Below are 26720 nucleotides of genomic sequence, written 5' to 3' on the forward strand. Positions count from 1 at the left end.
GCAGAAGAGCTGCTCGTCAAGATAAATGTGCTTTTGAAGCTCTTCTTGGTTACCAGGAGCTGTCTCTGTGCCAGGAGCCCAGCCCAGCTCAGCAGCACAGACACAGCACAAGGACTTGAATGACCCTCAGGGGCTTTGTGCTCACGCCCTGAATATCAGTCTCTGAGAGGGAGCTGAAGAAACGTCTGTAGAACTCCGAGTCAGAATCCAACTCCAAACTTTCTTGGACTTTTAATGGGTCCCACTGAGGGACACGACTGACAAAGTGTCCCCAGACCCCAGGCAGAGGAGAGAACTGGAGGCAGTGATGACAGGTGGGGACAAAGAAAAGCCTAGTCTTGGTGCCCTGGGGCACAGCAGGGTCTGTGCCACCAAGGGCTGTGAGGAGGCACCTTGTCCTGAGGCCCTGGGGCCTCCTGGCACAGCCCCAGCCAGGCTAGGCACTGTAAGCCCCTTGTCCTGCCCTCAGCATCCCCCCCTAGCCCACATCCCAGTGGCCTCAAGGATCTGCTGGAAGGAGTCCCTGGGGAGCCTTGCTCAGGAATGGCCCTGGGGGCTCCTGAATGCTCCCTGCAGGGACTGCAGGTTTTTCAAAGGACTTTGGGTTTGGCTTTTGCCTTGGAGTCTCTGAGAGGTTTGTGCAATCATGGCCTCCAATTACCTGCTGTAATTAGTCCCTGGACAGGCTTTGTCAGTAACAACACTCAGTGGGCTCTATAATGCTTCAAGGTACTTCAGTTATTTTAAGGTACTTGGTTGTTTCCCTTTTGATAGAGACTCTGTGAGAGGTTTGTGCAATCATGTCCCCAGTTATCTGCTTTAATGAGTCCCTTGAGAGCTTTGTACTGACACTCAGTGGGCCTCATTAATGCTTTAAGATACTCAAGATTTTTAAGGTGCTTTGAATTTTCCTTTCTACACTCTGATTCTCTGAGATTTTGTGCCATCCTGGCCTCCAATTCTGTCTTCCAAGGAGCCATTGAGGAGCCTGTGTCGGGGATGGACCTCTGTGAGACCCATTCAAGCTTTGAGACACTTTGAATTTTTCCTCTGATTTCGGCTCTTGGAAAGGTTTGTGCAATCCCCTCTCAGGCCCTGAGGTTCAAGGGCTCAGTTCCAAATGTACCACAGAGCTCATTAGGATCAAGCAAGTCCTCACAAACCATGGCTCTGCCTTGATTTTCCTCAGCTCTGGAACAGTTCATTCAGAATATTTCTTTTTATATTTTTGGAGAAATATTTCAAAAAGCTTCTAAGAAATATGTATTCCTATCTTAAGGAATGTATTTTATTACTGTTCTCTGTAGAGAAGTGGTCATTGCAGCATTCTGTGATTGATTTTGATCCAGGCTATTTCCTAAGGAGGTCTGGGGAGGTCAGTGAAGTTGTACCTTGAGAGCTGACCCAGTGTGGACAACCTTGCCCCAAATTCCCCATTTCCATGTGAGAAATAATTTTTACTTTCAAAATTTTAAATACTTTATTAAGACCTTATAAAAATACAACAGAAGACTGAATAAAGAAAACAATACAGCATTCAGTCACCATGTGTGTATCTACAGATTGGATGCTCTGTCTTTTATACCTGCAGCCCCTCCCAAAGCCTTGTCAATTGACTCTTTCTTCTCTGTCCAGTGGTGGAGATCACTGTCTTACACCTTGATTGGAGGTCAGGTGCTGCCATAATAACAAGCCAACCCTCCCAAATGCCCCGACTACTGAGGCCATCCTGTGATAACAATGCAAGGGGGAGGGGAAGGATAACTATACATATACAAAACTTCTCATAACATATATTTAATGTCCACTCCTTCATTGTGAGTGTCAACCATAGGATTACTCATCTATAATAAACCCCCCATTTCTTTTTCTAGAAGTAATTTTTTTCAAACAATTGATTCAAAAATTTTCTCTCACTTTTGAATGAGTCATACCAGCATCTGTTGATGTCGGCAAAGACATGGGAACAGGAGAAAAAATCTCAGGTTTTCCCTAGACACACTTTTTTGCAATGAACAAAAGGGCATCCCAGAGGTCCAGTATGGCTTTGACTCCCATCTACCGTGCCTATGTGGATGCTGCCCATATTCAGTGTATCTTAGGGGTGAGTACAGAGGACAACTTGGCCCTGCCCTCCAGTCCTTGTTGAATTAAAAGACAATTGAGGAATTATAGAGGTCCAGTATGGCCTTTTGTCCCTACCTTACCATGCCTATGGGGTTGCTACCCGCAGCAGGGCTATGGAGCCTTCTTGGTAGCAAAAAAAGGGGCCAACCCAATCTTGCCCTCCTTCCTTTCTCTTTTCTCTTATTTTCTTGAAGAAGCTGTCCCATTACCTTTTACAGTCCCTTGTGTACTTCCCCTCAACAGATGCTGCTAATTCTCACCCATTGAAACAGGAAGACAGATCTCAAGATGGTTGATGGAAGCTTGACTCTACTTTTTGGGCATCTTGGTGTTTATCTGGTTGTCTTTCAGTCTCTGCTCGAGAGTCAATCTTGTTTGACCCAGCCTGGATGTTGTAGTCCACTCTTTGAGTTCTTCTACTGGGCCTTTGACTCTGTTAGCATGACTCCATCCCCGCTCTGCAGTTCGCATGGCCGATTCGGTGGTGAGCAGTACCTGAAAGGGACCTTCCCACTGAGGAGTTAGAGGCTGATCTCCCCATGACTTAAATCATCACCCAATTCCAGGGATTAATATTATGGATTCTGAAATCCAGGGTGGTAGTTTGAGGAATTGCCCTTTTGTGTCGTATCCCTTCTAAGGTTTGTGCTATAGACATAACTTATTTCTTGGCATTGGCTTCCCCTCCCTCATAGGTGGCAACCTTCTGGGGTGAGGTCAGGAAGGGTAACCCAAACATCATTTCATAGGGTGACATCCCTATATCTGACTGGGCTTGGGTTCTAATTCTTCCTAAGGCCAAAGGGAGACATTTTATCCATGACATTTGGGTTTCAATCATTAGCTTAAATAGAGCTCTTTTAAGAGTTTGATTCATTCTCTCAACCCGAGCAGAACTCTGTGGATACCTTGGAGTGTGTAATTCCCATTTTACTCCCAGGGCCTGAACAACTTTCTGCAATATCTTTGATGTAAAAGGAGTTCCCCAGTCGGGATCAATCCTGTTTGCCATCCCATATCAGGGAATGATTGATTCTAGAAGTGTTTTACTCACAACATTGGCATTGGTTTTCACAGTGGGTACCATTTCTATCCAATGAGTCAAGTGATCTACTATCACTGGCAAAAACTTCCACTGTTGTATGTGGGGAAGCTCAGTAAAGTCTACTTGGATATTTTGGAAGGGCCCTAATGCTAGTTGTCACCCTCTTCTGGGGGTTTTCCTCATGATTTTCTTATTCACTTGTTGACATATCACACTCCATTCAGTTACTTGCTTAGCTATTCTGAAAATTCCTATGCAGTCCTAATCCCATAGAAATTGATCACTTAGCACTTGTGTACCTGAATGTGTTGTTTCATGTATGCCTTCTAGCATTTTCCTGGCCAGGAATTTATTCAACACTTGCCTCCCATCTGCTAATCTCCACTTCTCTTTTTTATCTTTCTTAGCTTCTCTTTTAAGGAGTTCTTCCTCTTCTGTCCCACTGAATATGGGGACTTTTTGCATTTCTCTCATGGCTGTTAATACTATTATTACTTTTTTTTGTCTCTGATTGAACTGCATTTTTAGCCTCTAGATCAGCCTAATTGTTCCCTTGTTCCTCCTGAGTTGCCCCTTTTTTATGTCCTTTAACATACACCACTGCTACTTCCTCTGGTAATTGTAAGGTTTCTAACTCTTCTAAAAGAAATTTTTTGTGAATCAGTCCCTTTCCCTTTAAATTGAATAGCCCCCTCTCTTCCCATATTTTTCCAAAGTCATGCACTATTCCAAAAGCATATTTTCAATCTGTATCTATTGTTCCAGTTTTCTGTGGTAATGTTTCCAGAGCTTGTTTTAGGGCATTCAACTCACACCTTGGGCTGACCAGTTGGAAGGTAACTTTCTCTTTTCTCGCTACCAACACTTCATGCACTATAGCGTACCGCAATACCCTGTGCCCCTTTATTTCTCATGAAGATCCATTGATGTACAATCGTTTTCCCCCTTGGAGTGGTTGATCTGTTAGGTCCTCTCTTCCTTTAGTTTGATAGTTTATAACCTCTAGGCAATTATGTATTAGTTCCTCATCTGGTTCTCCATAGAAAAACTGGGCAGGGTTGAGTTGGTTACACACAATTCCCTCTAAATCATTATCTATTAAGATGGCCTCATAATTTAACATACAGGAATCAGTGAGCTATTTCTCAGCCTTTTGGCTTAGGATACTTCTAACTGAGTGTGGGGTATATATTTTCAATTTCCCCCTAAGGGTTTATGTCTTGGTTTGAAGAGAGGTGTCTGCTAAGGAAGGCAGGACCTTCCCTGGAAATGGAAAATGTAAACCCTCTCCCTCTGAATTATTGTAATTTTGAAATGAAGGGGGGGCTCTCAGGCAAAGATATGGGAGCAAGAATAACGGTTCTTTATTAGGGAAGAAAATTAAACAAATAAACCATGCAGTAATACAAGCAGCACTGACAGAGTCAGAATATTTCCTGACACCCTGTTGGTCAGGGTGCTGGTAGCAGTCCAATTGAAATGGTGGCTGCAGTCCTCCTGAAGTGGCAGATGTGGTTCTGTTGAAGCAGTGATCCTGTAGAAGGGTGTAGTCTTCCTTTGAAGATCCAGTGATGGTGTGGATAGGCCTGGTCTTCCTCCGGGGGATCCAATGGAAAAGGCTGCTGCTCCTCTGGGAATCCAGTGGAAAAGGCTGTTCTGGTGTCCCAAAATCTCAGATTTTATATCTAGTTAGGAATGCTTGGCTCCTCGGTCTGGGTGGAGCATCTCACAATGGGATGATGTAATTTTGATCAGTCATGCAGTGACACTCAATGGCTCATTAACAGCAGATGTCTCCCCAGAGGGAGGATTGGTTTGTGGAAGAGATAAAGAAAACTGCCCAATTAACAGAAGATAACTGCTTCACCTCTAACAGATGGGAACAGAACACACATATTTCCTTGCAATCCAGGACATTATCCACCCCTTATTCTATTTCCATCTGCATCAGAGTAAAACCGTACACACAGTTTTCACTTATGACTAGGTTTCCTTGTAGTACACAACGGCTTTCTCCGTCTTTTTGCATTACCCACCAAGTGTAACCAGGTCCTTGAGCAAAAACAATCCCATAGATGGGGTTGTCTTTGACTGGGGCGGAATTAATACAAACAGTCTTTCCTAAAACACCTTTCATGTGTACAACAGGGACTTTATCTCCATCCACTGTGTGCAGGGGTTCAGACTGGGCAGGACCAGCTTGATTTATGGACCCTCAGATGTTGACCATCCAGGTGGCTTTTGCTAAGTTCATTTGCCAATTTCTAAAAGTTCCACCACCAATTGCCTTCAGAGTCATTTTAAGTAGTCTGTTGCACCATTCAACTTTCCCAGCAGCTGGTGCATGATAGGTGATATGATATATCTATTCAATACCATGTTCTCTGGACCAGGTATTGATAAGGCTGTTCTTGAAATGAGTCCCATTGTCTGACTCAGTCCTCTCAGGGGTTCCATGTGTCCACAGGATTTGCTTCTCCAGGCCCAGGATGGTGTTCCTGACAGTGGCGTGAGGCACAGGGTAGGTCTCCAACCATCCAATGGTGGCTTCCACCATGGTCAGATCATAGAACTTGCCTTGGCATGACTGGGGCAGTGTGATGTAGTCAATCTGCCAGGCCTCCCCATACTTGTACTTGGACCGCCGCCCACCATACCACAGGGGCTTCAATCGCTTGGCCTGCTTGATGGCAGCACACGTCTCACAGTCATGGATGACCTGAGAAATACTGTCCATGGTTAGAACCACCCCTTGGTCTCGTGCCCACTTATAGGTAGCATCTCCACCCTGATGACCTGAGGCATCATGGGCCCATCGAGCTAGGAAAAACTCTCCCTTATGTTGCCAATCTAAGTCTGTCTTTGACACCTCTATTTTTGCTACCTGATCTACCTGTTCGTTGTTTTGGTGTTCCTCATTAGCCCAGTTCTTGGGGACATGAGCATCTATGTGGTGGACCTTCACAGGCAGCCTCCCTATCCTGGAAGCACTGTCTTTCCACTCATCAGCAGCCCAGATTGGTTTTCCTCTATGCTGCCAGTTAGCCTCTTTCCAGCCACCTCTCCAGCCACCCCCACAGAGAATTGGCCACCATCCATGAATCAGTGTAGAGGTAGAGCTTTGGCCACTTCTCTCTTTCTACAATGTCCAGGGCCAGCTGAACAGCTTTGAGTTCAGCAAATTGACTTGATCCACCTTCTCCTTTGGTAGCTTGTGCAACCTGTCGTGTGGGGCTCCATATGGCTGCTTTCCACTTTCGGTTCATCCCTACAATTGGACAGGAACCATCAGTGAAAAGACCGTAGTGTGTTTCCTCTGGGAAAACTTGGTTATATGGAGGAGCTTCTTCAGTCCATGTTGCTGGTCTTGTTCTTCATCTGTGACACCAAAATTTTCACCTTCAGGCCAATTTGTAATTACCTCCAAAATCCCAGGGCCATTCAGTTTACCTATATGGGCAGTGTCTCTGTCCCTCTGGGAGCCTCTCAGGAACCCTCAGCCAGTCCCGAGTTGGCAGACACCGGGGGGAACCCCGACACGGCCGACAGCGGGGAGACACTCTCCCAAGCCCTGAGGGTATGGAGGGCACGTGGTCATCTTTGCAGCAGGAGAGACACCAGAGACATGGGTACAAGATTAAGGCCCGACTCTTAGCAGGGGTTAATCCCAGGTTTTATTCTAGGAGTCCCAAAGGAGCCCCTACACCTCAGGCGGCTCCTGCTGAGAGCCCCGGGAGATTTGCCAAGGTTACATTTAAAGGGAGGTGGAAACCAAAAGTAGATAACATTTTACTAAACAATAAGTGACCCTAAGGGATGGGTACTGGGGGACAGACATTTAGGACAGCATTTGGGGCAAGGCTTGGGGGGCTCACCCCTGGCCTCTTGCTAATCACTCGACATCCTGGACCAAAGCTTCTAGATGGAGGGGATGGGATGCTGAGTGATTGACAGAGAGCCAGGCTGGGGATTTGGGGATGATCTCAGCAAGAGAAAGGGATTACACAGGTAAAGGGAGGGGGGTACTGTAGATTTTCATGTGTCTCTTCCCAGCTGTTTTAGGTTGATTTATTCTTGATTTATGTTGATTTATGCTTGTCGGTTTTCTGTTTCTCCTGCTGGCTGATTTATGTCCGGTTTATGTCCGGAGATAGCTCAGGGATGCCACTTGCTCGGTTTCTCGGCTGTTTCAAAGACCTGGAAAGGCCCAGAGTGGCCTTGGACAGCCTGCGCTTCAAAGGACGAGGAGAGACTTCTGATCTTGTTTCGGTCTTGGTGTTTATTAATTGTTTATCTAAAAGATTTTCTTTCAGCCCGACAGAGGTCTGCACAGCAAGTCAGCCATGGGCACACTCCCCAGCCTCTGGGGCGGTCACTTATCTTTATACCTGAAGTTACGTGTACAATATTTATAATTTTTCCCCAATACCTTCTACTCTTATTAACCGGTGCACTTCTAGTAAAGACCAATCCCAAAGTGCCACCATCACCACAGAAGATGGAGGCCAAGAAGAAGAAGAAGAAGGACAGGACACGCCCCAATTCCTCCATCTTACTTCTTTAGACCCCCCTGTACAGAAATCCTAAACCCTGTGTTCTACACCTTAATTAACTTATCCCTTCACCATTCACCCCAGTGAAATCCTCCCAGTCCTCATACAGGTGTCATCTCCCGTGTAGGATCAAAGTCCAGCCACCAGACACTTCTGGCAACATTCCAGGACTCCCGAGCCCCCCAAGGGTGGTCTCGGTCACTCTGCACCTTCATCCTGAGGTGCTGAGATCCCACAGGGTACCATCTGGGATGAACCATTTGGGAAAAAGACAGGGATTCAAAAACAAAACTATTACAAAGTATTACAAAGTATAAAAACACACTATGAGACACCACCCAGATCTGGTGTTTGCTGCACAAGTGCCCAGATCCGGAAATTTCCCAGGGCTGGCATAGCCCAAGTCCAGCAATTTGCTGGCACAGAAAGCCAGAATCCGGCAATTTCCTGATGCCAATACAGGTGCCCAGACCTGGTGTTTGCTGCCACTGCCAGTGCTCAGATCTGGATATTTCTCTGTTCTGGCAGAGCCAAGTCCAGCGATTTTCTGGCAAAGAAAGCCAAAATCTGGCAATTCCCTGCAACCGTCATTGGCAATGCCAAGATCCGGTGTTTGCTGCCACCACCAGTTCCCAGATGCAGGAGTTTCCTGGTGCCGGCACAGCCTGAGTCTAGTAATTTTCTGGCAAAGAAAGCCAAGACCTTGCAAATACCTGGTGCTGGCCCCACCCAGATCTGGTGTTTGCTGGCACTGCCAGTGCTCATATCCAGCAGTTTCCCAGTGGCAGCACGGCCCAAGTCCAGCAGTTTGCTGGCACAGAAAGACAAAACCTTGCAATTTTCTGGTGATAGCACCGGCACCACCCAGATGTGCGGTTAGCTGGCACCGCCAGTGCCCAGATCTGGCAATTTCCTGGTGCTGGCATAACCCAAATGCAGCAATTGTCTGGCAAAGAAAGCCAAAACCCGGCACTGCCCAGATCTGGTGTGTTGGGGTTGGTTTAAAAGAAGAGGGAGACCTCAGCTTAAGGCCGTGGGAAAACCCTCTTTAGCTGGGGTCAGCAGGAGCTCCCGCCCATAATCCTCTTGTTCAGTTATGCAATTGTTACTAGAAAGTTCTCAGTTCTCTTTGCTTCCATTGGTTACTTTATACTGCAAAAACTGTAATATTCTTAATCCTTCCTTCCTCTTGGATCCTTCCCTCAGATCCCACCTTAACCCCTCCCCATAAATAAATGTATAAATATTCCTGCTAGACCCTGGACCCAGGCCTTTTTCTGCTTCTCTCTCTGTACTGTGTACGCCGTCCTGTTTGTCGTGTTTGCCTTCAGTAAAGTTCTGTTTCCAGACAACGACATGAAAGCAGTCTCTGTCTGTAAAGTTGCCAGAGCTGGTTCTCAGGGAAACCACTGGTCAACAGTGCAGACGAGGACCAGAAGGTTTCACTGGTGTTTGCTGGCACTGCCAGTGCCCAGATCTGGAAATTTCCCTATTCTGACACAGCCCAAGTGCAGCAATTTGCTGGCACAGAAATCCAAAACCTTTCACCTTTCTGCTACTGGGTCTGGCACTGCCCACATCTTGTGTTTGCTGCACCAGAACCCAGATTTGGAAATTTCCCGATGCCAGCAGAGCCCAAATCTGGCAGATTTCTGTCACTGGCAAAGACACCACCCAGATCAGGTGTTTGCTGGCAGTGCCAGTGGCCAGATCTGAAAACTCCCTGGTGCTGGCACAGCCCAAGCCCAGTGATTTGCTTGCACAGAAAGCCAAAGTTTGGAAATCTTCAGGTTCTGGCTCCAGCGCCACCATGATCTGGTGTTTGCTGGGACCGCCAGTGCCCAGATTTGGAAATTTCTCGATGCCTTCACAGCCAAGGTCCAGCAATTTGATTTTAGCCACCTCAGGAAGAGAAGTTCCTCGGACTGTGACTTTCCTTTTTCTTGGAACTGTTTAAACCTGCTCTGGACTGAAAACCCAGACAAACACCTGCAGCTCACACCTGTGGCCCCCCGAGCTCTGGAATGCTGCATTCCAGAACCAGAGGGACTTAGAAGAGACTGAGTGAGCCAACTACAACCCACAAAAAGGACTTTCTGAATTGGCCAACTCTTCAGCACTGTCCAAGGTTTTATTTAATATTATTCATTTTTCATGCTTGTGAATACTTTACTCGTTAAAAAAAAATGGTTTTTTTTTTCACTTTTCTCCAGGGAAGTCTTTTCCTGAACTAGTAGGGGTAAGGGCCACTTCAACTTGCTTTCTAGACAGACCCCTTTAGGAGGTTTCCTCCCCAAATTTACCCTAAGCCAGCACAAACAGTCACAATGAAAATTTCACCAGTGGCGTAATTTCCTGGTGGCAAATCTTGTGACAGAAGCTTGACCTTGTTCTCCATGAGAGATTCTTGGGAAGAGCATACAGGAGAAGACTCCTGGAAAACTGAAACAGCTTTCCAGATGTAAAATAAAAGAAACAATCCAAGGTGTTTTCCTCTATTTTTTTCTATGCTCCCCTTTTCTATGTTGCGTCCAGTAATTCCAGATGCACCTCGCCTCTAGGATCGATGACTTAGTGATTTTTAGACACTCTAAAATACCATGAGCCACACACAGTTTTCCTTCCCCTGTTTTTACGGGAAAGCAACACTGGAGATGTAAGTGCAGTGCTGGGGTCAGGTAGGAATCCTACCCCAAGGGAAGGTGCCCCGACAGTGTTTGACCCTCAGCAAGGACAATGCCCAGCAGCAAGCGAGGGGATCGCTGTGCCAGTGCGCAGGAGTCAGGGCTCTGCACCTGCGCTCAGCGCTGCAAAGTTCCCGTGTTTGGGCAGACGGAGGGGCTGTCCCCGGGGCGCGCGGGGCTCGAACGTGGGGCTCGTGGGGCGAGCGGGGAACGGACACGGGGACGAACGGTCCCGGTGCTTCAGTTGCAGCGGCGGCAGCGGCAGCAGCAGCAGCAGCAGCGGCGAGAGCAGCAAAACAGATAATTTAAAACACGCTTTCCCCTATTTTTCTTTCTCTTTCTCTTTGTCCTATTATTTCTCTTTCTCTCCCTTTCCCGCTGTCGGGCACCCTTCTCTCGGGGTCCCTTGCCCGGCGTCCCTCTCCTCTCCCCGCCTCCCTCTCCCCTGCAGGGCAGGGCCATGCCCCCGGCCCGCCCCCGGCCCCGGGCGGGGCTGCCCCGTGCCCGGCCCCGGCCGTCCCGCCGCGGTCTCGCCTCCGCCCGGCTCTGGCCGTACTGGCGGTGGCGCTGCCGGGCAGGCATCAGTGCCTGGTGCGGGGGCGGCATCGCCGCCCTTCGGCTCCGCCTGGCCCGAGCCCGGCCCCGGACCCGACACAGGCTCCAGTCCCGGCCCCGGCCCCGGCTTCTCCCGGGGCCCGCGGAGCACACCTGCGGCGCGGCCACTCCCGCCGCTTCCGCTGCGGCTTCCCCGGCCCGAGCTCCGCCGCTCGGCAGCGCGGCCTCCGTCCCCGAGCTGTCGGGGCCCGGGGCGGGTGGGGATGCCGGGCCCGGGGCGGGTGAGGGGCGCTCGGGGGCCGTTGCTGGTCCCGGGCCGAGCGCTGACAGCCGCGTCCCGCCCGCAGGGACGGCGCAGGAGGCCCTGCAGGAGCGGTACCGGCTGGGATCGCTGCTGGGACGCGGCGGCTTCGGCAGCGTCTTCGCAGCCACGCGGGTCTCGGACGGCGTCCCGGTGAGCGGCGGGGCCGGCGACGGGCGCAGGCGGAGGGGGCGGAGGAGGAGGGAGGAGGAGGAGAAGGTCGGGGCGCGGCGGGACGGGCGGCGAGCTCACCCCGCTGCTCTCCCTCGCTCGCAGGTGGCCATCAAACGCGTGCCGAGGGATCGCATCCGGCACTGGGGCGAGCTGGTGAGTGAGCGGAGCCAGCGGCAGCAGCCGGGCCGTGCCGGGCGGCGAGGAGCCGGGGCCCGGCAGGGTGGGAGACGCCGTGAGCCCTGCGGGGAGAGCGGGCGTGGGTTGAGCGGGGCATGCAGAGCATCCCGGCCTGGCTGAGGGCTCCCAGAGCCCCGGCACGGCCTCGGCCCCACTGACGGCGTCGTGCTCCTCCCGCAGCCCGACGGCACCAGCGCACCCCTGGAGATCGTGCTGCTGGCCAAGGTGTCCTGTGGCTGTGGCGGTGTCATTCAGCTCCTGGAGTGGCTTGAGCTCCCCGACAGCTTCCTGCTGGTGCTGGAGCATCCGGAGCGGTGCCAGGAGCTCTCGGGTTTCCTGGCGGAGCGGGGGTTCCTGCCGGAGGAGGAGGCGCGGGGGCTGTTCTGCCAGGTGCTGGAGGCCGTGCGGCACTGCACCAGCTGCGGGGTCCTGCACCGGGACATTAAGCCCAAGAATGTCCTGGTCGACCTGGCCAGCGGGCAGCTGAAACTGATTGACTTTGGCTGTGGCGCCTTCCTCCAAGACACAGCCTACACCCAGTTTGCAGGTGAGGCCTCGCAGGGGGTGCTCCTGGGCATCTCGTGGCCCAGCCTGGGTGCAGCACTGGGGCTTCCCCCTATTGCAGCCGGGATGGGATTGATGCTGGAGCCGAGTTGATTTGGGTGGGGTGTGAGGGCGGCCAGCTCCCAGCCCTGCTGACAGCCTTCAGCACCCACTGTGCCCTGGGCTGGGGCTGGAGCTGGGGCAGCCAGCCCAACACAAACCCCCATGGGGGCAGCAGAGAGGGGGGTCTGACCCCATTCCCCGGATGGTTTGGTGTGCAGGCAAGGAAGGGCTGGACTGCTCCGCTCTCCTTGTTCGCCTTGGCTTATTAACATTTTTGGGGGCCATGCAGGTGGGGAGGAGAGTGGGTTTTCTCGACTACTGGGTGGGTTTTTCCTTTGTGTCATGGTTGGGCTTTCCCAGGGATTGTGCTGCCCTCTTTCAGTCCAGTGGCTTCTTTTCCAGCCGCGAGTTTGTGCACAAGTCCCAAGTGCTGGCGAGAGGGCAGCGCTCACCCCGTGTGCCTCTGGGGCAGCCCCCACATGCCCAGGGATGCTGGGGCCGGGCTCTGGGAGCAGCAGCATCCCCCTGCTGAGCTGTGTCTGTGTTCCACAGGAACCCTGTCCTATAGCACACCAGAGTGGATCCAGCACCAATGCTACCACGGCGAGGCAGCCACGATCTGGTCCCTGGGCCTCCTGCTGTGCCACCTGGTCATGGGGAAGCACCCATTCAGGAGGGGCCAGGAGATCATCCGGGGGCGAATCTTGTTCCCACGATGGCTCTCTCAAGGTGGATCCTCATCTCTGGGCACGGGGGGAATACCAGTGCTGGGAGACAGCAGCGGGCTCATGGGCAAACCACTCTGGCAGCTGCTGAGCAGGCACATGTCCTGCTCTCCTGCTGTCCTCCAAACAGAGCATCCATGGGGAAGTTTAGGCCCAGCTCTGGTCACACCCAGCATGACCTGGGCATGGGAACAGGAGGGCAACTTCTCCAACTGACTGGTGATTTCTGGTTTCTCTCCCCAGAGTGCCAAGATGTTATTAAGAGGTGTTTGTCCATGCAACCCTCGGACAGGCCATCCTTAGAAGAGCTTTTCTGTCATCCTTGGGTGAAGGGTGTTTCCCTGCCCTAGAAGACTGAAGAAATCCACGTGCACAGTTGGATCCAGGGACCTAGCAGGTACCAGCTCCACACATCTCTTGGCAATCAGTGGCAAAGCAAACCAGGCTGGTTTTGTCCTGCCTGTAGCTCTGAGCAGGGGTCAGCAGAAGGCAACATGCAGCGCTTGGGCTGGAGCTGAGCTGGAGACCCGGTGTGACAAGCACTGGTGGCCACCATCCCCTGGTTTTGTTTGTATGGTTCATGGATGGCTGGGGCCCTAGGCAGAGCCCTGACAGCCTGGTCTGACCCCAGGGAAGGAGAAGGAGCCCCTGGAGAAGCTGTTCCAAATGGGGCTGGTGCTGGAGACACCAAGGACAACCTCAAGGATGATAATCTCTTCTTTGGCCTGGCCAGCTGAAGATGATGGACTTGGATTCTGGCACCTTCTTCAAAGCCAGGCTCCAGGTCCAATTTGCAGGTGAGTCTACAGGCATGGGGTTGCTCCCAGATCTGGGCATGGCACAGCTGGGCACCAAAGGTTCCCCCTTTGCTGGGGCAGACGCAATGAATTCTTCAGTCAGTTGCCCAGCTGCTTTTTGACTCTGGGCAGCTGCTGAGGGCTGGATGTGCCGTGGCTGGCTGCAGGCTGGGCATGTGTCCTGCCCTCCTGCTCTGCTGCCAAAGGCAGCAGGGATGGGCAGCTCTGGGCACAGCTCTGGGCACGGCCAACATGTCCTGGGCACCGCAGGCCTTGGCACAAGGGCACAGGAGCCCTCAGCTGACGGGCACTTTCTGCTTTCTCCCCTTGCAGCCAGGCTCTGCGGGTGCTGAGGCTGCTCTGGGCTCTGCCAGGGCTCTGCTGGGCTCAGCCCTGGGCCCAGCTGGGCTGGCTCTGCCCTCACATTGCTCTGACAGCTTTGCATCAGACGAGCCCGTTGTGAGCACAGTGCCTGAGCTTTCTGCTTTGGCAGGTGAGTGAGACTGTGCTGCAGGCCCAGAGATTGCAGCTGGGGACACACATCCAACTGGCAAGGACCCAAACTCTCCACAGTCCCAGCTGAGCGCCTGGATCTGTACAGGGTGTTTTGTCTGTCCCATTCTTCCTTCTTGATTGGCTGGGATTGTGCAATTGCACTTTCTTCCTCCTCTAGCAGTGCCACGAGTGGGCCAAAGCTGGCGAGTGGGCCGTGCTCCTGAGGCAGTGCAATCTGGAGCTGGTGGATGGAGAATTGCCCTTCTGCACTTCCACACCAGAGCAAAAAGCTGTCAGTGCGACTTTGTGACTCTAAGAAATCCCTGAAAGTTTCAATGGGAATGTTCCGCTCATTCCCAGGCTGAGAAGGAAGGTCGTCTTGTAAAGGATTTGGGCTTTGACAGAGTTTCCACTCCCAGTCCTGCTTGGAGCTGGAAGGGCACAAAGCAATTTCCTCTTGCCTCGACCACAATTTAAAATAACAATATTGGAAACAATCCTCAAAAACTTTTTAAAAAGACTGCTGAGGTCAGTAAGATGGATCCATGCCATCAGCACATTTACAAAGTAAATAACTGAGTTCTCTTTCAAAAGATCAGTTGCCTCTTAATTCAAAGTTAGAGATGATTTTTCACTGCACACTTGGGGTTTTTTTTTTATCTTTCACATTTTATACAGTTTTTGATTACTTTTTCCTTTTTTTCCTTTCAATAGAAAACATGTCCTACAAAAAGAATGTCCTTTGCTCCTGGTTCGTGTGTGGAGCAGCTCCCTTCCTGCTGGCTGAGCTGCTCAGGCAGAGCCCGGCAGCTCCTGGCCCTGCAGGGCTGAGGCTTTTCCCCGTTGCTGGGCACAGACTGATGGAGCAGCACTGCTGAACTCGGGCACACAGAGGGACCAGCAGCAGCTGCCTTGGGCCACCTGAGGCTCCAAGGCCCAAACTCTGAGCAGCCAGGGCTGGAAGAGACTGGCAGGATCTGATCCCTGACTCTGGGCCAGGGCTGCACAAATGACACCACAGCAGCCGCAGCAGCAGCAGCAGCAGATGGAGCTGACTTTGAGCACAGCCCCTGCCCCTCTTCCCTCCCATGTGCAGCGGTGTCACAGCAGCCTGAGGCACCTGGGAGCCCCCAGTGCCAGCAGGGACTGGAGATGGCAGCCCTGGGCTCCTGGAGGCTGTGCAAGCAACGGAGCTGGGCACTCCCTGTGCATGGGGAGCTTCCTGATGGAAAAGGCTGCTGTGCCCAGGCAGCCCCAAGGGCACAGAAAGGAGGCTCTGGAGCACTGGATCTGTGCCAGTGCCACAGTCCTGGGCAGCAGCCAGGGAGCCCTGGGGGAACAGAGGGCAAAGCACGAGGGACAGAACCAGGCAAGGGCAGAGACTGGAGAGAGCCAGGCCTGGGATCAGGAACAGCTGCTCCATTGCACTCGTGGAGAAAACTCTTGGCTGGTTCAAAGCGCTGAAAGGCGTGAAGGGCAGAGAGGAGGCCACAGCAAACAATGCTCCTGTTTGCACAGCCTCCCCTCTCCGTGTCCCAGAAGGGATTGCATGGACTGTGTTCTTCTCTCCGAGCCATCTCGTTCAGCATGAGCAGCTCAACACCAGGAGCTGAAGGAGCTGAAGCCTCAGGCCACAGGAGCTGGGCAAGAGGGAACTTTTGGAGCAAAGTAATGCTGCTAAAATAGCCCCTGCTGAATGCAGGGGATAGAATCATGGAATCACAGAATCCTTTCTATTGGAAAAGCCATCTGAGCTCACCCAGTGCAGCTGGTCACCCAGCAGTGCCAAGCCCAGCACTAAACCACGTCCCTGAAGTGCCAAGGCCTGGACACCAGGCCTGAGTGAGGCCTGGACAGCAGGCCCTGAGCCAAAGGTGGCCTCTGGATGAACCTTCCAAGCAAAGGTTATCTTTGTATCTTCTCCCTAATGAAATATGCATGGTCATTAGCACTGTAATAGATGTAGCCGCTCATAAGTGAAACATGGATTGACCTTTGTGTATTTAGAAGCCTGACAAGGCCATGAAATCTGACATCTGGCCTTGTTTGGGGCTGTATGGTCAAAGTCACCTCCCTTGGTTCCTCCTTGAGCCCTGGCCAGGCTTTGGGAGGGACCCAAGAGGAGGATGAAAGCAGATGTTGCCACACCAGCAGTGCTGTCAGTTTGTTCATTCAGCACTGTCAGAGCTGGGCCCTCTCCCAGCGGCGTTGGAGCCTCACCTGGGGCTGGAGGCACCTGCAGGAATTGCCAGTGCCCAGGAGTGGCTCTGCAGCCCTTGGCTGTGACAGCTTCCCCAGCGGCTGTGTGGGTCTGGGGGATGGTAAAGGCTGAGGGTAAATGCTGCTGGATCTTTCTTAATCACTGCAGGCAATCTTTGGTGGGGATGGTTGGGTGCATTGCTGAGCTGCTCCTTTTGTGATTCTTTGCTTCCCTGAACTGCAGGAAATGACACTGATTCCTTCAGCTGGTGTCTGTCTTTGGTGCTGACCCTGCCCACCGGTAAAACAAAACTGGCACAGTCTGGCCAGATGCCAACAAAATGTCACTTGTTCAGTGTAAATGTGAGGAATCAGTCCCATCAGAAATTGCCAGCTGGGAAGCCCTTCCATGGAGTTTCCTGGCTCTGGAGTGAGCTGAGGTCGGAGCCCTGTGTGAGCAGTGGGGCAGTCGGGTAAAAGAAGCTGCACCCCTGGATGGCTTCAAATGCATCCAAAAATTGCAAATGGAAAAGGAAAAGACCTTGTGGATTTGGGCAGACAAAGATGAATTTGTTGAGAGTACGTGGGAAACAGCACCTTCAGAAGGAGCAATTATTGTTGGAATGCTCCCACATGGAGCAACAGAAGAAGGTTTTCATCTTGAGCTCAGATGCCCTTGTGCAAGTGAAATATCAATATAACAAATAACTATATACATATTTATAGTATAATAAGACCTTCATGTTTATATTTATAGATTTTTATGTATATATGTCTATATCTACATGTCTATATCTGTATTTATATATAAATATGTACATATAATAATAATGTGAAATTGTGCTGACGATACTAATTTGGTATCTTTGGCTGCTCAGGGATGTAACACTAAATACCCTACAAAACAGGATTGGCCAGGACCCTCATGTCAGTGGTCAACTTTGTGAGATTGTATACAATGGAAAAAGGAGGAAGGGAGGAAATTGGCGATTTTTACAGGGTGTGCTGATACTGTGATGCACAGTGTTTTGTCTGTTCCTGTGAAAAACACAGTGATTAGGCCTGCAGGGTTTTTCATGTACCAGACTATGCACAAGCTGCAGGATTGGTTGAAAGGGTGAAGGGGTTGTTAAAAGAACAGTTGGAAAGATCAGGAGGTGGGAACCTTTGCCCATGGAGAACCCATCTCCCAGATGTGCTCCATGCCCTTCACAATGGCCCACTGGGAAAATGGAACCCCCTGGCTGTGCACGGCTGCCCCCAGTTTACAAATCCAACCCTGGGCAGTGAGACTTGGGCTGCCTGGGAAATTGTTCTGGCTGTGATGGCCCCTGGCAGGGCCAGCCCAGAGGCTGCAGGGCTGGGCCTTCATGCATTGGAATTAATGAGGAGAAATTCAAAGCAAATGAGAGCTGTCAATTCTGAAACAGGAATTCAGATTCCTCCAGGACACTTTGCTTTGGTAACTGCTCCCTTGGAGCTTGGCCTTGCAAAGTGTTCCTGTCATGGCAGGAGGAATTGATGCAGAATATCCAGAAGAAATTACAGTAATTCTGTTAAACAATAATGAACAAGATTGGATTATTCAACCCCATGACAGCGTAGCACAATTATTGATCTTGCAATTTTAAGAACGATTGTGAAAACAGGAGATCCAGCTCCAATCACCACCATTTGTGGAGATAAAGGGTTTGAATCCAGCAGCCCTAATAATGGAGCCAGAGTGTGGGTCCAGAGGCCAAAAGGCCCTCCTGAGGAAGCTGAAGGAGCAGCTCCTGGGAAAGACAACTCTGAGTCCTGAAACCTGGGCAGGAACAATGGGAATGTGTCCCTGCCGCCAAGGATTCTGTGTGAGAACAAGTAGATCTGCCAGGATATTGTTTTACACATCCTGCCAGACCAAATCTCCCTGTTTGCCCCAAGGGCCCCTTGTGGAAAATGCTCTGATCCACGGGGCTCTGTGTGAACGCTGCTGTGACACTGAGGGACTTGCACAGGAATTCCATCCAGGAGCCTGAGTGCCCCTCAGGCACTGGGACCTGGCCCCTTCCAGCCAGAGGGGAAAGGGCCCCCCCAAGCCTTGTTAGCCACAGACAGCATGGGAAAGCTGAACAGCAAAGGGCCTGGGGGCATTATTCTGGAATTAAAAAGGTGCCAGCTCCAGGCACAACAGAATTCTTGTTCCTAACTCGAATGAGATTGAAAAAAAAGAATGTAGAATGGTGTCACTAAAGTACTACTGAAGCCTGTAAGGTGTACATTGATAGTCAACCAGAATCTTTGTCTGCCACAAACACCTCTCGTGTTTCACCAAGGGGTTAGTCATCAAAATGTAGTGATGAGTTATGATGGATTGCTGAGCTTCTTTTGTAATTCTTTGCTAATGATGATGTGCTTTGCTGAGCTTGTCCTTTTGTAAATCTTGGCAGCTGTGCTCTATATAAATGACACAATTCCTTAAGTTGGTGTCCGTGTTTTTGGTAGTGACCCTGTCCACTGGTGAAACAGGGCCCCCTCTTGCCTAAGTATTCCCTGGGAAGGCAAAAGCCCTCCCTCCAAAATTCCCCCCTTCCTCCCTGTTCCCCCCTTCATACCCTGAGCATGATGTGCTCTGGTCTGGGGTATGCCCGGGGTCAGTTGGGGTCCCCTGTCCTGGCTGTGTCCCCTGCCCAGCTCCCCCGCAGCCCCAGCCCCTCCCCAGCATGGCTGGACGAGGGGCAGGACAGGCCTTGGCTGTGCTGCAGCTCAGCAAGAACAAAACCATCTCTGCGTGCCCAGCCCTGTGCTCAGCACCCGGCCCAGCAGTGTCTCAGTGCCAGGGGCTGTGCCCTCAGTCCCTGCCAGGGGTTTCCATGGCAACTGCCAGGCCAGGTGACCCAGGTGTCCCCCCAGTGCCGGTTGCCATGGAAACAGTGCCCAGCCCTGCCCCTTTCTGTCTGGCTGACCTGGCCTTTGGCCCTGGCAGTGCCGGTGGCTGCTGGTTCATGGTGCCTGAGCGGCCAGCGCAGCACAGGGCAGGTGGCCATGGCACAGCCCCCAGCAAGGGATCCCCTCTGGCTCTGGGCACTGACACCAGCCCTGAGCAAGGGCCCAGGGCAGCTTTCCATGGCCACCAACCATCACAATGGGGCCAGGCATTGGTTGCCACGGCACCAAACCAAGGAATGGGTCCCTGTGGCCGTTGCCATGGCACTTGGTGGCACCAACGAGTGTCACTGGAATTGTACCTGGAGCAGCCCTGGCACCGCTTTGTCCTGAGGGTTGCCATGGCAGCTGAGGACAGACACAGCTGGTGCTCTACAAGGGCCCTGGGAGAGACGGGAAGGAGCAGCTGAGCAAGGGCTGATCCATCCTCAGTGCGCTGCACAGCCCAGGGCAGCGTCCCAGAGCATCCTCATGCAGCTGCCAACAACATCCCCCCTCTGCAGCCCTGGCCTCTCCCCCAGCTCACACAGGTGCCCCATCCTTGCAGGCACAGACACGGCAGCACTGGCTCAGCAGCCCCTGTTTGCATTGCACAGAGCAGCGGGAGCAACCCCATGCTGTTGTTGTGGGGATATGAACCTGAGGGAGCACAAATGCCATCAGCCCCTGGGGCCAGCAAGGGCTGGGGGACACCAGGGAAACCACTCAGCTTTGTCCTGGCTTCTGCAGTCAGCCAGAAACTTTGTTCCCATCAGCTGGGAGTTTCCTGTCCCACTGCAGACGCTGTTGCTCAGAGCCAGGGCTGCCTAGCAGCCACTCCCAAAATGCCCTGAGCATTTCCTCTGCTTCACCTTTGCTTTCTTTACTCTTCCTGACACAAATTTCTTCTAATTCCCCACCTCAGGGGACCCAGAACTCGACACAGCACTTGAGGTGCTGCCCAACCAGTGCCCAGCACAGGGAAATAATCCCTGCCCTGCTCCTTCTGGCCACACCATTCCTGATCCAGCCCAGGAGCCATTGGCCTTCTTGCCCACCTGGGCACTCTGCTGCCTCATGCCCAGCCTGCTGTCCATCAGTCCCTGCAGGTCCCTTTCTGCCTGGCTGCTCTCCAGCCACTCTGTCCCCAGCCTGTAGCGCTGCAGGGGTTGTTGTGGCCAAAGTGCAGGACCCGGCACTTGGACTTGTTAAACCTCAGCTTGTTGGATTCGGGCCCTGGATCCAGCCTGTCCAGTGCCCTCTGCAGAGCCCTCCTACCTCCATCCTCTATCAGATCCAAACTCACACCCAGTTTGGTGTCATCTGCAGATTTGCTGATGTTGGACACAATCCCCTCATCCAGACCATTCCATGCAGACTTTGGAATCCACGCTGCCTGGCTCTGACCCCTCGGCCATCCTGTGGGCGCCCTGTGATGGCACTCAGGGTGATCTGACACCCAGGGCAGGCTGACAGGCCTGGAGTTCCCCAGCTCCTCCTTCCAGCCCCTCTTGGGGATGGGCTTACACTGGCACCTCCAGTCCTCTGGGACCTCCCTGCTGAGCCAGCACTGATGGTAAATGATGGAGAGCAGCTTGGGGAGCTCATCCACAGCTCCCTCATCCCCCTGGGATGGATCCCATCTGCTCCCAGAGACACCTGTGAGCATCTGAGTGGCTCAGCAGGTCCCCAGCTTCTTCCTCCTGGATTACAGGGTGGCTGTTCTGCTCCCTGTGCCCAACTACCAGCTCAGGAGAACACTTGTCATGAGGTAAACCTGTCCTAATATTGAAAACTGAGACAAAGAAGGTGTTAAGTAGGTCAGCCTTTTCCTTATCTTTAGTTACTATATTCTCCACTGCATCCAATAAAGAGTAGAGGTTCTCCTTATCCCTCTCTTTGGTTTAATATTTTTTATAAAAATGTTTTGCATTTATTTACAGCAGCTGCCAGGTTAAGTTCTCATTGAGCTTTCATGTCTCAGCTTTTCTTTCTGCTTAACCTAGCAAGATCCTTAAACATTTCTTAAGTTGCCTGACCTTCTGTCCAAAGTTGATGCTCTCTCTTTTTCCACCCCTGAGTTCCCACAAAAGCTCCATGGGCAGCCAGGCCAGTCATTTTCCTCACTAGCTCATCTTTTGCCACACTGGGACAGGCTGCTCCTTCCCCCTTAAGATTACTTTCTTGAAATATGTCCATCCTTCCTGGATCCCTTGGTCTTTCAGGCCTGTGTCCCCTAAAAAAATCTTTACCAGATTTAGTACTCCCCAAACCAGCATCCTAAACAGGCCAAAGTCTGCCCTTCCTAATTCCAGTGTAGAGGTTTTCTTGCTGCCCCTCCTTCTTTCACAGAACATTGAACACTTGATTATTTCATGGTCACTGTGCCCCAGGCAGCCTCCAAGCCCCACATCTGCCACCAGTCCTTCTGTGTTTGTGAACAGCAGCAGACAGAGCTTTCCTTGGCAGTGGGAGTGTTACCAAAAATTCGGTAAAACAGAAAACTCCTTAACCCCAATGCAGCATGAAGACACTGCATTCTTTATTCAGCTGGATGCACAGGGGATAGCTCCTCCCAAAGCCCTGCAGGCTGAGTAAAGGAAAGTTTCTGTTTATATTCTGTATATTGCACACATATTCATTGATTGTTCTGGACTAAACATAAATATGATAATGATTTCCCCAAAATCATTAACACATTTCCTCTCCCCTTCACCCATGTGTTCTTCTGTCCTGGGGATCTCTCTGGTGGTCCTTGGTGGTCGTGGACGCCAATGTTCCAGTGGGCCTGGCTGAGCTGGCAGGACACTGAGGCTGCTGAACTTGCTGTTCCCATTCTCACACAATGGGCATTGTGTGGTTTCCAGAGGCCTGGGGTTTTGGAGAACAAGCTCCAGGTGTCAGCTCACCTGGTGTATACAATTTATCATCTGGTTACATGAGGTCACAGACTGGGCTATGACATCACAGAGCGGGTTATGTTTGGTCATGGAAAAGCTATGGCATCATAGACTGCCTTTGGGACATCACAGAGCCAACTGTGACATCACAGGCCAGAGATCTGACATCACCGAGCAGAATATGACATCACAGAGTTGGCCCTGACATAAGAGACCAGCTGTGTGACATTAGAGAATGGGCTGTAACATCACAGAGTTGGCTGTGACCTCGCAGAGGGGCTGTGTGACATCCCAGCAGGGCTGTGTCAGGTCACTGGGTTGGTCACTCCACCCCAGCTTCCCCCTCACAGTTTCTCCCAACAAGTCCAATGCTGTCCATGCCCAGCAGGGTCCCTGTCCCCTGGGATCCCCCCGGTCCACCTGGAGCCACAGCCTCCACCAAAAGATGTTCCACAGGATCCACACAGAGCCTGACGTGGGGACAAGGGGCCAGGGCTATGCGACCAGGACATCAAGGACAGGGATTATCCAGGTCACTGTGGCCTGGTTTGGGTTCCCCAGGGCAGGAAAGATGTCTGGCAGCTGGAGCAGGGTCTGGGAAGGGCCTCCAAGGTGGGGCTGGAGCCCTTGGGCTGTGAGCAGCGGCTGAGGGAGCTGGGCTTGTCCAGCCCGGAGCAGGGAAGGCTGAGGGGCTCCTCATCCCAGCCTGGCAGTGCCAGCAAGGAGGGAATGGAGAACACAGAGCCAGGCTCTTCACAGGGGGCTGGTGGGAGACAAAAGCCGATGGGTGGAAGAGGAAAGGAGAGATCAGCCAGGACAAGAGGAGATGAAATGAGTCAGGCTGGTTTCAGCATTTCCTGAACACCAAGAGCAGCCTGACCTCCCTTCTCCATCCACCACTGACAGCTTTGCAAATTAGGAATTGTTGGAGCTGTTGTGCACCACACCACGATGAGCATCCTGATGCAAGAACTGAATTGCATTTTTATCTATCATAAAACCATGTTTGTCTGAAAGTAATTTTAGTATGGAAATCACCTGTGGATGGCAGAATCATCAGACACTGCTGGGATGTTGCCCCTAGCTCAGGGAAGAGCGCAATTGTTATTAAACTGTGTCCTGTTCAACTATGGTCTGTTGGCCATTAATTGAAACTTTCTGTGCCTCTGAGTCTCATCAGTTCCTGACCCCTAAAGAACACAAACCTGATGAGTTGGGGCTCCCATCCCAGCGGTGGCACTTGCATCTCCCTCCATCCCCAGAGCAGAGCTCCCTTGTACCAGAAAGTCCCTGGCAAAGGAGGGATGAAGGAAACAGGACAGGCTGTGAAGATCAGGGGCAGGGCACAGCCAGAGAGAAGAATGGCTTTTGCATCTGATGGAGCTGTGCCTTCCCTTGGCTTTGTTGGCTGACAGCAAATGAACATCCCACTGTCGAGAGAAGGAGACCCGGACACCAGATGGTTCATCACATGTCCAGTTTATTGAAGAAAGCATCAAACACTTATACAGCAAATAATAGGCTTATGAATATTCTGTAAGCCAAGCAATCTATTGGTTAAACTATACCATTAACTCATCCACATTCCTATGGGCCTACGTTCTCTACTTCTCACACCTCGCTGTCCATTTCTTTATCATACTCCGCTAGGCCCAAGGACACCTTATCTTGCAGGTGCAAGATTTGGAATTAACCACGGTCTTGTACTTTTCCATTCTCTAGTCAGCTACATTCCCAACAGACACCCTGTTTGCAAAAAGGCCTCTGCTCTAGTTAGGACATCTTTACCAAATTAATTCGGCTGTGTCCTCACTCCTCAAGCCACTCTTTGACAAAACTCTCCACATTCCTGTGTCTCGGGCAGCTCCTTCTCCAAGGACAGCTGGTGAGAGTTGGAGCCAAGGAGCTGAAAGCTGCAGGTGCAGCCTGTGCTGGAGGGAGCTCAGATTTGCACAAGGCTGCTCTGAGTGCCAGGGCTTGGATGGGGGAAATGGTGGGGTGATGGTAGGGACAGAGTCTGATTGATGGTCTGATAGAAAGGGTCTTGATTTTCATATCTATTCAAACTGCATGAGGAGGTACTTGGATTCAGTGTCAATTGGAGATTGCACATGTCAATGAATTAACAGGAAAACAAAACTAAACTGGACCTAAAAAATCTTTTCTCACTGTCTTTTTAAATATCATGTCTTTGAATACACTTCTGAGATCTGCTTAACTACAAATTATTAGGAAACTGAAATCAAATGATTCCCAGAGGCTTGGCTTTTTAAGGTGTTCTGAATGTCAATGAGCCCTGGACCACTGGATTCCTGCACTAAAGAGCTGAAGGCTCAACAAGCCTCTGGAGCAGGAAAATTCAGCAGCAGCCTCCAAGTTGCTGAGGATGTCGGCAGCCCCCACTGAGGCCATCCCTGCCCAGAGACCGTGGGGGAATGGGCAGACAAGGAGAGCGTCCCTGGGGCCGGGGCAGCACAACTCAGAGGCAGCAGCGGCTCCAGCTGGGAAATGGAGTGTGGAATGTGGCTGGGAAAGCCCTGCCTGGGCTGTGCCAAGGAGGACACACAAGCCCTGACTCCCATCCCCCAGATTACTCTCTCAAGGAGACATTTAAAAGGAATTACAATTGTTTGTTTCCTCTGAGTTGGACTCCTTGGAAAATACCAACAAGGGGTTCTCAGGCACTCAAAACAACCAAACAGCCTTTACTGGGAACGTTACAAAATCAGGGAAACTTTGGCAGAAGGTTTATTATGACATTATAGTGGTTTTGGTTTGTTAATTTAAGATTTTTCTAATTGTGAGATTTCCTAATTATTGTATTGATGAGTGTGGTGGGTTTTAGTGTCATTTAATTCTTTATGTATTTATTTTGTTGTGAGATTGGATTACGAGAAAGGTAAAGTATGCTGAAAAATTTTAAAGGGTTTAAAGGAAAATTTTATTAAAAATAAATTTTACAGCAAAAGGTAGTAAGAATTAAAATAAACTCTTTAGAGCACTTTTTTATTCTCTACAATTTTTTCTTTTTACTGACAATGTAACGAATGTAAACTTAAAATTTCTACTTAATTTACTGTTTGTAGAATACTCTTTTTTTTAGTTTAATTCTAAAATGTTGTAAAGATGAGTTGTTTAAAGGTAACAGTTTTTATTATTTACTTCTAAAAATTTTTTTTAATCTCTGGGAATAGAGATCTTCTCTTGGGGATACTGGATTACTTTTTTCCCTTGCTTAATAATCTGATGAAACTACAGTTATTTTAACATTTGTTTACTTTAGTATGGAAGTTTTTGTTTGATATTAATTTGAATTCTTGTTTTTAGTTTTATGTGTAATAAAAGAAAAGAGTTTTTTCTTTAGAGTTTATAAGAGGGTTTTAGTTTTAAGATTAAGTTATTTTTTTCTTGTTTTTTATTTGAGTGTTAATTTCTTCTCTACTGATTTTCATAATTTAATATTTGTTTTTATATGCTTGTATTTTGGGGTTTTCTTACACTTGGTTGAAGTATTGAAAGGACTAATACCTCACCTGCCAGTAACTTATGGTGGAAGTTGTGGTTGGACTCTGTTAGGATTGGTTTTATGGTTTGTTTCTGGGTTTTTTTGTGTTTAATTTTAGTTGTAGGGGTATTTTGTATGGGTTGCAGGTTGTAGAGGTTTATGATTTGAAATGTGTTGGGGGAAGGGGACTTGATGGTAAGATTTTAATAGGTGTGGCTACCTTTGGTGTGGTTAGGGTTTTGTAGAACCTTTCTTTTTCCTGTTTGGTAGTTGTTGGGGTTTAGTTTGGTTAGTATGGGGCCAATGGGGGGGAAACCTGGGGGGTTGGGGGGAAGGGGCTCAGGCCACAGCAGGGTTAATTTGGTTTGGTTTGGTTTGGTTTGGTTTGGTTTGGTTTGGTTTGGTTTGGTTTGGTTTGGTTTGGTTTGGTTTGGTTTGGTTTGGTTTGGTTTGGTTTGGTTTGGTTGAGAGTGGAGCCAGGGCCAGGCCCCGCTGCTTTTTTATTGATTGGAAAAGAAAGAGGAGGTTCCTGGGTTTTTTCATCTTTAACAAATGTGTTTCCCAGAGCATGTTCAGTATCGTAGTAGTTTAACAGATTGTCAGTTGCACAAAAAGTTTTGAATTGCTTTTTAAAATTCTTCTCATGTCAAACTATGACAGACTTTCAATCAAAATAAACCACTTCTCAAAGCATTGACTTGGCCCATTCAACATCACAAACTCTAAGCCTGTTCAATTTAATGTAATTCAAAATTTGCAGGAGCACAGAAACAGAAGACTCAGAAAGAGAGAAAGACAAAAAAGATATAGAGAGACACACACACAGAGCTACCAACTCCTGGATTTCAGTGGTGTTCAGATGGAAATTCCAAGAAGAGGTAGGGTCAAGATGTGTGCTTGTCTTGTGGTCAGCCTTCAATATCCCTTGGTCTTCATGAGCCCTTCCCCCAGGTGGGCCTTGGGCTCCTTTGGT

At 50.5% G+C, this 26720-nt stretch overlaps 1 protein-coding gene across 1 annotated transcript; it reads left to right on the top strand.

Moving 5' to 3' along the window:
* Positions 1 to 6626: 6626 nt before the first annotated feature.
* Positions 6627 to 13297, top strand: LOC134434445 (serine/threonine-protein kinase pim-1-like). Its single transcript, XM_063183100.1, has 6 exons — positions 6627 to 6749; positions 11257 to 11418; positions 11542 to 11592; positions 11797 to 12163; positions 12775 to 12951; positions 13191 to 13297. The coding sequence occupies exons 1-6, from the start codon at positions 6627 to 6629 to the stop codon at positions 13295 to 13297; spliced, it is 987 nt and encodes a 328-aa protein (XP_063039170.1).
* The last annotated feature ends 13423 nt before the right edge of the window (positions 13298 to 26720 follow it).

This window comes from Melospiza melodia, unplaced genomic scaffold, assembly GCF_035770615.1.
Source record: "Melospiza melodia melodia isolate bMelMel2 unplaced genomic scaffold, bMelMel2.pri scaffold_37, whole genome shotgun sequence".
NCBI lineage: Eukaryota > Metazoa > Chordata > Aves > Passeriformes > Passerellidae > Melospiza > Melospiza melodia.

What these genes read in the sequence shown, in the direction of transcription:
- LOC134434445 (XM_063183100.1), top strand. Translation starts at nt 6,627, where the DNA reads ATGGGCAGTGTCTCTGTCCCTCTGGGAGCCTCTCAGGAACCCTCAGCC. An exon ending in CACTCTCCCAAGCCCTGAGG is followed by an intron (nt 6,750 to 11,256) that starts GTATGGAGGGCA and finishes GGTGAGGGGCGC; the next exon opens with TCGGGGGCCGTTGCTGGTCC. An exon ending in AGCCTACACCCAGTTTGCAG is followed by an intron (nt 12,164 to 12,774) that starts GTGAGGCCTCGC and finishes TGTGTTCCACAG; the next exon opens with GAACCCTGTCCTATAGCACA.